We start from the raw sequence: 12,171 nt of genomic DNA, 5'->3' as shown, positions 1-12,171 counted from the left end.
GTGTGCTGATCCATCACCAATTATGAAAACATTTAGTAAATTTCGTGACTGGCTTGTAAGAAGGTCCCTTCCTGCATTCTCAGGATTCAAAGGCGCAGACGCTTACCCCCTTGATAGACAAGCAAAGCCACTTGTACCTCCACAAGGCCGCCTACTCAAGACATTTCCAAAACAAAATAAAGCTAATTTAGAAAATATCTATAGGTCTATTAACATAAAGCTCCAATGACTTCCTCTCACTTTGCATATTTCGACCTTGCTCTCAATTTGGGTCCATTCAAGTAAAACAATATAGGAATAGCTATCATTGCCGTCGCAATAAATCCCAAAACACTGGATCCCCAAGCAACAGGAAACTTGTCAATCTTCAAATTATTGAATAGAGCTGCACCAAAAAGTGGGAAGACCGAGGCAGTAGTTGATCTGACCAAATCATTCGACGCAAAAACAGATGCAAGATACTCAGGCTTGAATGATGCACCCATATAATTGAATAATGTTTGAAACATAAGAAATGCACCTGCTGTTGTAGCCGCAACCCCAAATAGTGGTCCTATCCAATGAGTGTAGGTCGTTGCTGACCATCCAAATATAAACAATCCTGAGGCAAACAAACAGCCACCAACAATGGCAATGGGGATGAACACTTCAGGGTATACAGCTTCATTCTTCAAAATTGGTTTAGTAAATTGGTGATGGATAACCGGCAAGTAAATCGAAGCTGCAATCAAGACCCCAATGATGAGTGCCAAATATGTAAGTCCCAATTCAACAGTTGTAAATCCCCTAACTTCAACAAAGTAAATTGGGAGTACCTCAAAGAATAGATAAAGCACACTGTAGACCATGGCAATGTAGACATCAATCAACAAGACAACTGGCTCCAACACAGTAACCTCAATAGGACGCCATACTGCCTCCACCAAAATCTGGTTCATTGTCCTACTTTCATTCTCCAACAAGCCAACTGTGGTGATCCGATCATTACCAGTTTTGGCCCTCAACCTTTTTGCTTTCCTAGCAAGCAATGTAGGTGCATACGTCTCGGGTAATAAGAAAGTCAACATGGCCAATGAAAACCCGGACACAATCATTATAAACCAAAAAGTCCATCTCCAGCCTGCCTTGACAGTTAAAATTGAGCCAAAGAAAGGTCCTAAACTTGGCCCACAGACGGCACCAATACTCCAAATTGCCAAGGACAATGGAAAGTTCCAATATTTGGTCACTTCTCCAACACTTGCACCCCCAGTTGCCAAACAAGGACTAGCGAAAAACCCTCCCAAAAATCGAAGAATACAAAACCCAGCAATGTTATCAACCAAAGCAGTGGGGATTTGTAAAATCACAAAGACTAGCAACGTCAATGCGTAAATGGATGATCTGCCAACAGCTGCATTTTCCGAAAGGGGTGACCATAAAATAGGACCAATACCATAACCAAGAACAAAGGTGAAAACACCCAATGTTCCAACAACTCTTCCGACTGACAAATCACGCTGGAGCTGGTCCAAACCTGGAGTGTAGACAGCTGAAGCCATGTAAACTGATGTTGTCAAGAATGCAACCTCGAAAATGAAAAACCCCTTTTTGAAAAGACTCCAATTGCGTGGATCCTCTGGATCATCATCACCATCCCATTCAACAAAGACGTGGTCGTCGGTGCTCTTGTTATCTATTATGGTATTCCCACTCAAACTGGAATTAGTCGAAGTGGATGTGGAAGTGGTCAGTGCAGTTGCCTCGTTATCATCCTCTAGTTGTCGATGTAATGATTGAGCATCGGAACGGTATTTACCATCAAGCAAATATTTCTCAGGAATAACATAATCTGCATCTTCTTCTGGGTATGAAAAGTACTTGTGATTTGACAAGTGATAGACAATTCTACCACCGAAACTATCCCTAACAAAATCTAACATTTGATACTTGGGTGAGATTGTTCTTTATTGCTTCTGCAAGTTTGATGTTGATCTTGTAGTGATGGCTCACAAAGAAAGGGAAGAAAGTATTCCCCCCCGCCCTTTATATATCATTGCTTCGTCTTTGATTAGTAACTTTGCTGAGTCATTGTTGAAGGTGAAAACCGATTTGAGATTCTCCATTGTCGATGCAAAGTTCGGTATTTGTTTGGTAGAAAATTAAGTTTCAGCCGCAATTTTAGGAAAACTCCTTACTAAGCAAAAGCTTTGTGCACACACTAATTTTTCTTTTCTGTCTCCTTACATATCTTTGAGAAGTTATAGACTGAGGGGTTATTGAATCAAAGACCTAATGTTGTAACAGTGAACCCCCTCCCCCTTCCCCTTCCTTCCCCATTTGAATTTACTCTGCTCAACTGAATGAGCGATAAAAGAAGCCTTCAATATGTGTTGTCCCGTTTTTACTTTCAACCCTTCCAATTTCGTGTCATGATTATTGAACCACTCTAAGCACTTGCGACAGTGGACTACCCAAGAGCAGCATTACTAATCTCGTTACTAATGGGATTGAACCACTGGCATTCAAGGATCACTATTCTATTGTTGATATCATGAATCTTGAGAAATTGCGCTTTTTTGTCGATGGCCGAACTGAGTTTCCAAATTAGGTAAGTTCCGAGTTTTACACATAAAGCGCAACAAGAATATTTATTGCAAAGAGAAAATGCGACTGTCTCGGATCAGCAACACTTCCAAAAGCGGTTCTTCCCGAAACCTTTTCCTTTTTTTTATTATTATTTTTTTTTCTTTCTCTAAAGGAGCAATACCAAATCATCAAACTCACTATATATTTCTGACCTATACAATCTTGATAAAGCTATAGTCTCATTCCCTCCTTCAATCAATGCTTTTTCGGAACCGTAGGTACAATAGAAAATCGCTTTTCATTAAATGCTAATCCCATCTCTTGGACATTCTTTTGATTTTCTGGCTTGGTCTCCACAAACCAATCCATATCCTCCCTGTAGGTATACAACGCATACTTTGTTCCATATGGATTAGTCTCCAACTTGTACAATGAATGAAGTGGGACATCCAATTGCACAATATCAGATGGTTGCAAATTAAGAAAGTATCCAATGAGAATACGAAGTACAACACGATGACTAATAATGAGAAGGTGGTCAGTTGTACGCTCGATCTCGGTGATCAATGGCCGCAAACGAGTTAAAACATCTAAATAACTCTCACCACCAACACCTGGATATCGATACGTTAACTTGTTTTCCAATCGCAGTTCAAATTCTTTAGGGTACTTTTCTTGTATTTCTTCATATGTCATGCCCTCACATTTCCCAGCACCAATCTCATTCAACATACGCATTTGTTTCACAGAATACAACTGCTCATTGAAATAAACACCCGATTCCACAGCACGATGCATCATCGATGTCCATACACAAAAGTTGGGTTCATTTGGAATTGCAGCAACGTCTTCGGCATTGAACATTGAGTTGTACTTGAGTTCCAAACGAGTGGAAAACCTTTTCAACTGTTGTTTTCTAAATTCTTCCCGTTGAAAGTTCATAAAGGTAGCCAAGGCTTTAGCAAATTTCTTACCACGTCTTGTCAAATGCGAATCACCACCAATTCTACCACTAACATTGTCTCTACTTTCACCGTGACGAGTGAGCCAGATTTGACGCTCGCAAAGGTTGAAATTAAGCAAAAAATACACTGTTTGTGAGGAAAGGAAACCTTGGATATTGAAACTGACAACCTTCTTACCCACATCAATCATTTTAACGTACTGAAAGCCAGGAATTTTTTCTTCCTCTTCATCAATACTTTCGTATGCTTTTTCGTAATTATGTAGCCTTCCAACAAAATCCTTCAAGGCAACTTCGGGATCCATATTTTTATAATCAGGTCCACTCAATTTCAAACGAATGTTGCTTTCTATGATTGCTGGATCACTGCATATACTTTCCAAAAACAAAACCTTCAATTCTCCATTGCTCCTCTCTTGGATTCTTTTGAGTACTTTCTTTCTCCTCAGTTTGGTAGAGTTTGTGGCATCAAATATACCAACTGAGCCACTGCCATTGATAACATAGTCCAATAGCATGTCCAAAGTGTCAATGGCCCATTTTTCTCTCAATGCCGTGCTTGCTTTGTTTTCCGGATTGAAAAATGACGCATCATGCTCAGGAGCCTTTTGATTGGATGTGTTGTCTTCCCTTTTCAGTTCGGTCAAGCCTCCAGCAGCCTTTTGAACCGGGGATTGCACTTCAGAGCTTGGATGGGAATCAGGTAAAGGATTTTGCTCCGGTCCAGCATTCAATTTACTCTTACGTCTCGTATTACCCACATTGAAAACTCGACAATCATGTTGAAGCCAATTGAGATATCTCGTGAGCTTGTTGGTAATGTAGGACTTACCCCTTGCCGGCAATCCCACCATTACTATGACGAGTTTCGACCCAACATCAACCGATGCAATTTTACCATCAGGTGATATTTTTGATTTGGTTTGACCTGGAATGTTTAAAGTATAGGTTTTTCTTGATGTGAGCGGAGGTTTCGCAGTCAATAGCAAGTTTTTCAACTGCTCAATCGATGGCGTCTTCTCAAATTGTTCCTTCACATGTGGCGGAACGTCTTTCAACAAATGAGAAAAATCTTTTGTTAAATTGATTTCCGCTTTTTTATCTGCCTGCTTTTGTTTCTCTTGCTCCTTTTCAATCTCTAAAGCCCTCCTTTCTCTTTCGTCGAGATGCGCATCCTTTCGCTGCTCGTTGTGTTGTTCGTCGTGCTGACTATCGTGTCGCTCGTCTTGGTAATCGGTTTCGTGCTCATTGTGGTCTTCTTCACGTTGTTCGCCACGGTGCTTGTCGTTCTGGTCACCTCGCTGCTGCTGCTGCTGCTGCTGCTGTTNTGCTGTTGTTGATGTTGTAGTTGTTTCTGCTGCTTCTTTGTGTCAACCAGTGAATCGCTCTTTAGAGGCTTTAGTTTTGGTTCTTTATTTATCTCTGCCAGTTGTGATTCGGGAGTTTTCATATGGGGCTCCGTTAATCCACTTGACGGAACTCGTATATCAGACTTGACAGTTGTAGATTGCGTACCAACCATGGATGCTGCTCTATGGGCAGCCGAATTCCTTGCTTCCATCAATGACTCTGTCTCCGACAGAGACTCATTATGGGCCAAGTCTGCCAAGTTCAAGTGAGATATGTTTTTACCTTTGTGGATCTGATTTGTGCTTCCGGCCCCATGACTTTGATCGTCCTCAGTGCTGGACTCCTCTGCTGCAATCGGCGACCCCACGTTCGACACAAACGGCGTGTCAGTCAAGGGCCTGTTATTGAAATCCGGTAGAAAAGAATTAACCGAAGTATTGGAAATTGAAGGTTCTAGTAGTTGCGAATCTAACGACTTTGTCAATGCTAATTTCTCACCCCCATAACTGTATCTGTTTCTACTTCCCGTTCTTTTGTTCAATGACGTCGTCGAAACGCTTGGCGAGACACTTGATGGAGAAGGTGAAATGCTGTTTATGAATGAAGGATGATTTTGTGGTTGCAAGTGATCGGTACCTCTACCTGGATACACCTTGCCACCACCAGTTCCCTTGAAATTGGGTCGACGTAAAACAACATCGCCAGCATCGTATTTAGCTCGAAAAAAGACAGCGTTCTTCTCATCTTCATTGTCACTGTTCTCGTTTTCTGAATTGTCTATCGAACCATTCGATGACGAAGATGATTGATTAGTCACGGGCGACGACTCAGCCGATTGTAAATTGGAAAATGACACCTTCTTTGAGTTGGAATTCTGACGAGCCAATTCAGCGTTACTAATAGAATGTGATTTTCTGCGATTGGGGGGTGTTGATGGCGAATACGACTCCGTAGGGTGAGCCGACAAAGGGCGGTGGGCACTTTCCGCATCGGATCGTGTCTCTGATTTCACCGATGATGTGGGCTGTTTGAAATTGGATGCAATTAACTTGCGTATTGATTCATGATGATGATTGTTGGAGCCACTCATGGTTTGGAAGACGTGTAGCTCGCGTATCTAAAAGGCAATTAATTTACTCTTTAGTGTCCGATGGCTCAAGAATGGGAGGTGTCCGATAAAAAAAAAGAAAAAAAGTATAAAAACTCTTTTGCTAATTCTACTGGCAGATAACAGTTGCAAATTAGGATGTTGCCCGTGGGAAGGTCTCTATTTAAATGGTGGTGCTTGGTGGCTGTTTGTTGTTTGAATGAGGAAAATCCAAAATTTAGATTTGTCAGTGTGTCTGTCTGTCACCCTCTCCTCCCTTCTCTATGTTTTTTCTTTTTGCTTTGCTTTCTTTTCGATGCGTAATTTTATTTAATTTTGTTTCTTTAGAGAAAGAGAGAGGACTCACACAATTTTGCTAACAAAGTGTGTTTTAATATGACTAGAGATAGAGATAAGAGAATAAACAACTGGTTGAAGGAGACTAAACCTTGTTAGCTAGTTCTGTATATTGAGAAGCTTGATTCACAACAAGAATCAAATACTAGGAAGCAGTTGTCAATTGCACAACTTTGATAGGATAGTACGTGTGATGACACAGAGTTTTAGTCGGTGTATCGGAGTTTTTCATTTTTTTTTTAATTCTTGTTTCTTCGGCTTCTCTTTTATTTCTTTATTTTTATATATTTTTTTTTTTTTTTGCTTGGTCAGAGATAAAGAGAGGAGAGTGTCGCACGGATTTGAGTACGTCATCAACCCGGAGCACCAGGATGAAAAATTCACTTTGACGTGACGTCTAATGTTTGCAAACACAAACAAAAAAACCAGACCAACTTTTGTTTGCATCTTCTTGGCTTGTCATAAGGTCTATGCATATTCAAAAGACAAGATAATGGAACTACAAGAATGTGATCACTAATTGAGAGTAGAGGAGACGAGAGAGAGAGAGAGAAAGGGAGGGAGGTTTGATACTCAAACTAAGCTTCTCTTTATTCCAAATAAATCTAGTAATGAAATTGAGCAAACGATTAATCAAATCTTTATCAAGGGTAATCACCTGTTTTCAAAGATTCTCACGTACTACCCCCTTTCCTTTCGTATCTTTGATGCTGCAATTTCGAAACATTCTTCAACTCAGCCAATCTTTCCTTCAACGCGGGTATATCACGCAACACCTTCTCCAAAGCAACTCTTTCCTTCTCCAACTTCAACCTCTTTTCAGCATCCAATTTGCCGAAAAAGTAGCCACCTTTCCCATCAAATTTCAACAAGTACTTGTGGAAATGCCACAATGCTGGTCGATGAGCAACTGACAACAATGTGATTCCCAAGCTTTGTGCATGCTCATACATGAATTGCTCCATATCGGGGCTCACAGCCGATGTACATTCATCCAAAACGGCGAATTTAGGTTCGTGGTAATACAACCTTGCCATCGCCAAACGCTGTTGGGCACCGGTAGACAATTCTTCCTCCCAGTTTTTCACTTGGTTCAATTGGTCAACAAAGTCATCGAGTTTCAAAACCCGTAGTATCGATTGCAACTCCTCATCCGACTTCTTTTGTTGATTGAGCGAATGTGGGTAAATTATTTGCTCTTTCAATGAACCTTGAAGTAAGTATGCTCTTTGGGGTATGTAAAACATATTTTCAGCAGTAGGGATAGTGATGGTACCTTCTTTAACAGGCCACAACCCTCCGAGCATTCTAAACAAGGATGACTTGCCTGATCCATTGGGTCCTGCAATCAACAAATGGTCCCCCGATTTGATGGAAAAGCTTAAACTTTCAATGAGTGTCACATCAGCTGGGGTCAATAGCCGAACTTTATCAAATACAATCTCATCATTATTGAATTTGACATTTGACGTGATATCTTTTCTTCTCAGTGCCACTTCAGCCAAGGTGTCTTGAAAATCAGACACCCTTGTTGCGTGACCCACAATCTGAAGTAGATACCTTCTTGCATAGATCAATCTATCCAACGAGTCAGAAGCACTGAGCAATAATCTCCTATTGGTGATAAATTTGCCAGCTGCATTGTCATCATCTGGTTCGCCAAGGTACTTGGCAATGAAAATTGGTGCTGAACACAACACCAACCCCGCAGCTCCCCAGAAATATTTGACAATGAATGTTTGAGCAATTTCATGTATACCTTTCTTCCAATATTCTTGTTTGGAAAACCTTTCCAATGTGTAGTAACAGTAATCAATATAGTCCAACTCACGGTAATGACCACGTAAAAACGCAATTTCCTCATTGTTGGAAACAATCTTTGAATGGGCCGATCTCAATTTTCCTTCTAAATTTGCCCGCTCACTGGCCAACTTGGCAAAAGGTGGTGAAAAGAATCGAATAATCATGGTTGAGAAATGTGCCAATATTCCCAAAGCAAGGGTACCTTCACCATTACCAACACCGCTTTTACTCAATTGACGAGCACACAAAACCAAGTCCAAAGTTGGCTTCAATAGTTGTCCAGGTAAACTACTCAAAGCCGAAGCCAACCTCGATACATCAGTTGTAATTCTTTGATTTGGATCAGTTATCTTATTTCCACTCAAGTGGATCAATGAGTAGTAGTTCGTGTCTAAGTTGTCCGGCAAGTAATCTTTCAAGATGGAACTGTTCAAGTTTTCTCTAATGGCTTTTCGCATATTCAGTCTTGTCCAGGATAACAAGGCATTATTCAACGACGCTGGGATCCCAATCAACATCCACGCCAAAAGGTACTTACTAAATACCCTTAACCTTTTGGAAACCAATGCACCCACCAATTGACCATCCAAGGTTGCCACTTTGATTGTCAAAAAGGCACGTGTCACTAACAACACCAAATGCACAAGAAGGTAAAGCACAGTTTTGTCATGGAAGGATGGCACTATAGCATGAAACAAACGATCAAAAGCTTGACGTGATAGTTTTGGATGTGACGATTTTTTGCTCAGTGGTGACTGTTCATCCACCTGGTTTTGCGATTTATCCTTTGACTTCTCTGACGACGATGAGCCTGTACTAGCAGCACCAGAAAACGCAGTGGTTATTAGAATAATGTAGGATGTGTTTAAAAGAAGCGACCTGTTGGACCTGTACACCTTCAAAAGTGAGAGGGCCAAATTGCTATCCCTAAGCTTTGAGTTTGTTACTGACATATTATATCCCCCACCCGCACTTGAAACTGTTTGTAAATGCTATAATGACACGGCTGTTGAGTAGTTAAAGTAACTGACGTTTGTGCTTGACAAAGACTGTGATCGAAAGGTGAAAATTGGACAAGGGTATATGAGAATTATATTGGACCAGCTTTTAATTGATGTTACAGAAAATTGAGTCAATAGCTTTTTTTTTTTTCCAAACGGTTTGGTTTTTTTTTTTAATTTTCTGAGAGAAATATGTTTTTAACTTTCAAAGGTGGGGGGATCACGTTTTCTCCTTCTTCCTCTCTCTGTCTTGCGCGCCTATATTATTATCAATAAAGTTTCACGTAATTATTATATTGGTTCTGCTCCCACAATCTTTTGTGAATCAAGAAGAAAAGAAGAATGAAAAATCAAGATAAAATTTGATTTCTTCTTTTCTTCACACGATTGCATTGAATTGGTGGGCTGGCCTTATTCACCGATCGTTAAATTTGCCGATGCGCCTGAGTTGAATGAATAGCCCAGGACGAATACGACACTCTTTTTGAGTTGACCATGGCCACTGTGTTCAGCTCTTCTCATTCTGAGAGATTTGGAACATTAACATACAGACGTTTGCATAAGAAGCTTTCCAAACGTCCATCTCCCAGGGGTGGTCATTGTTCGGGGACATAAGGATCTTAATTGGATCCTTGTGCTGTATACTTTGATAGCAAACCTTGGAAGGGATTTGAGGGGAGACTTTGAATCAAAGACCGATTTTTGGAGTCATCAGGTCTTTGGAAGAAGACACGAAGTGTGGCACCTAAAAAAGTTTTACGATTTAGTGTTTTCAAGTCGTGGACCATTCGTTTCTTGTCTCTTGGTGCCGCCGACCACACGGAAAGTGTAATGTCACGAGATCCGCCAATGGTCAATGCGGTATCAGAATGTTTCAATGTCATTTTCAGATTCATGATTGTCTCCAACGTGCACATGAACGTGTCCGTGTATTTTCCAATAACTCCAAATCTTAGATGAAAGACTGACTGGGGACGAATGATGCGTGAATACCATCACGCCTCTATTCTCTGTGCGGTGAGCCGCTTAACTTGAATCAATAGTTTTCAATAGTAATATAAAGGGAAAAGGATTAAAGAGAACTTCCCACTCCCACCTCTTCGTAATTGCATCGCCTTGCACAAGATGTACCTCAGCATCGTCGCACACAGATAACTGTTGTCTGAGAAGTGATATCACGGAAACTGCTTGAGCAAGTGACTTACAAAGGTTGAAGAGGTAGAAAGTGGGCCAACTCAAAAGAGATTGGTAAATGATACGCCCTAGGATTTGAGGAATAACAAAATGAGAGTCTTTTGACCAGACTTGGTGGGTCGAGATACGGTTAGAGAACACAAGACTGGTGTCTATACATTTGCCCTCCCCTCCCCCCAAATATTTGAACTGGACTACAAAACTAAATAGCGTCCGAGTTGGGCTGACAGTGACCTTCACGAACTATATTCTCTTCTGTAATGCTCAAATTGTTTGTGTGAAGAAGCCAGAAGCCAGAAGCCAGAAGCCATAATCGGAGATAGACGTGACTAACTCCACCCCTTCCCCCTTCTATGGGTTATCCCGTTTGTGTTGATTCAACAACAACACAACAACACTCTATTGCACAAAATTGAAATACATTACATACATATATAATTTATTGTGTTTTTTTTTTTTTTTTTTTTTTTTTTTTTTTTTTTTTTTTTTTTTTTTTTNTTTTATTTTTTTTGTTTTTTTTTTTTTTTTTTTTTTTTTTTCTTTTCTTAAGTTGCTATTTTTGTATGTAAGGAAAAAAGATGGTAAATCAGCTGCGCAAATCAATGTTTCCACCACCCGAGTAAAATGTAAACAATAAGGTACATCAACAGAGAATGTGGATTCCTGTATCTTCTTTCTCAAGATACAATAGGAAAATGTGGCTCTGAAAATTGATGGAGTTACTGTCTCTAGCGGATACGGCGTCGGAGATTGAAGTGAAGATACAAACACGCTTTTGTTGCACAGAAAGCTATCCTTTATTGTTCAGATTTTATTTTTTTTCTTTTAGTGTGTGAAGCTCGGAAAAACTTTGCACGTGGTGATTTTGTTTCCTTTTTTTTTTTTCTTTCCTTTGCTTTTTCAAACGTATTCGGTTATATAGTTGTGTTCTACATCGAACATGATGCGGTCGATAGCCCCAACTCTCTCTTTTAATTCTGGCTTCAAATCGCTTATTAGTTGTAACTGAAACGTTTCGAGAGAAGGCTAGATTATGAGAGGGGGGGGGGGAGGAGTGTATTTTACCACCCTGTTTCTCCACCATGCTTATCAGTGTATCATTTTCTCCACCACATTCAAATAAAGAGATAGTGGTTTAAAATGCCACACGGCATTTTAAAATGCCCCCTACTCATGGTGATGTAGTCCATTCATCCATATCGTTTCTTTTTTGTTTCCCTTTGCCGTACCATGCTTTTCTCCTAGAAAGTTGTGGCTTACGCTCTTTACATTCTCTTCTCGTTTCTTTTATCACTCGGTTGCCATTCTTCAGCAAAACCGAATACGACAAAGCAACAAACAAGGAGGTGCTAATTGTATATTCATTGTAACAGTCGTTGTTGTTGTTACTATTAATTTATTGTTTAATAGGTATTTACTTTGAGAAATTTCAGAGATAAAGTATGCGACTGTATATGTACTTGCTTTGTTACAGAAGGGGCTGAAATTGAGGGATATATAATCAGATCTCCCTCGAGTAATATATATATATATAAATGTATATTTATTTATTTGTACATAAATCACCCATACTTTTACTATTCTTCCTGAAACATCTTCTGTTGTCCACTGCATTTACTGCTTAGGGGTGGGCAGAGAACCTTTACCTTCATTACAACACTTCATCTATCCAATCACATCTCGACTACAATTTGGTTCGAAATCATCTTCAAGGCACCAAATCTTTGAAAAAGAGTCACAAAAAGGGATAACTTTTACATCGTGGGTCGAGATAGCCCGAGAAGATACAAACCATAATTCCTTCCCCTGAGGCAGAAGGATTAAGAATCGAGAAAGTACTTACATAG

The 12,171-nt window shown here is 40.1% G+C and overlaps 3 protein-coding genes across 3 annotated transcripts; all 3 read right to left on the bottom strand. All coding sequences in view use genetic code 12, as the record gives it.

The window, feature by feature from the left end:
• Positions 1-236: 236 nt before the first annotated feature.
• Positions 237-1,922, bottom strand: MDR1 (Mdr1p; the record flags this gene model as incomplete). The annotated part of the gene is made up of 1 exon (XM_051755296.1): positions 237-1,922. One exon carries the CDS (start codon positions 1,920-1,922, stop codon positions 237-239), a length of 1,686 nt encoding a protein of 561 aa, XP_051610789.1.
• A 901-nt stretch (positions 1,923-2,823) lies between these two features.
• Positions 2,824-5,972, bottom strand: PFK26 (Pfk26p; the record flags this gene model as incomplete). The annotated part of the gene is made up of 2 exons (XM_051755295.1): positions 2,824-4,833; positions 4,908-5,972. 2 exons carry the CDS (start codon positions 5,970-5,972, stop codon positions 2,824-2,826), a joined length of 3,075 nt encoding a protein of 1,024 aa, XP_051610788.1.
• A 1,028-nt stretch (positions 5,973-7,000) lies between these two features.
• PXA2 (ATP-binding cassette long-chain fatty acid transporter) lies at positions 7,001-10,014 on the bottom strand (the record flags this gene model as incomplete). The annotated part of the gene is made up of 2 exons (XM_051755293.1): positions 7,001-9,017; positions 9,776-10,014. 2 exons carry the CDS (start codon positions 10,012-10,014, stop codon positions 7,001-7,003), a joined length of 2,256 nt encoding a protein of 751 aa, XP_051610787.1.
• Positions 10,015-12,171: the final 2,157 nt, after the last annotated feature.

Source organism: Candida theae (assembly GCF_024610275.1).
Source record: "Candida theae strain CBS 12239 chromosome Unknown scaffold13, whole genome shotgun sequence".
Taxonomy (NCBI): Eukaryota; Fungi; Ascomycota; class Pichiomycetes; order Serinales; family Debaryomycetaceae; genus Lodderomyces; species Lodderomyces theae.
This window is presented reverse-complemented; position numbering and strand designations above follow the sequence as displayed.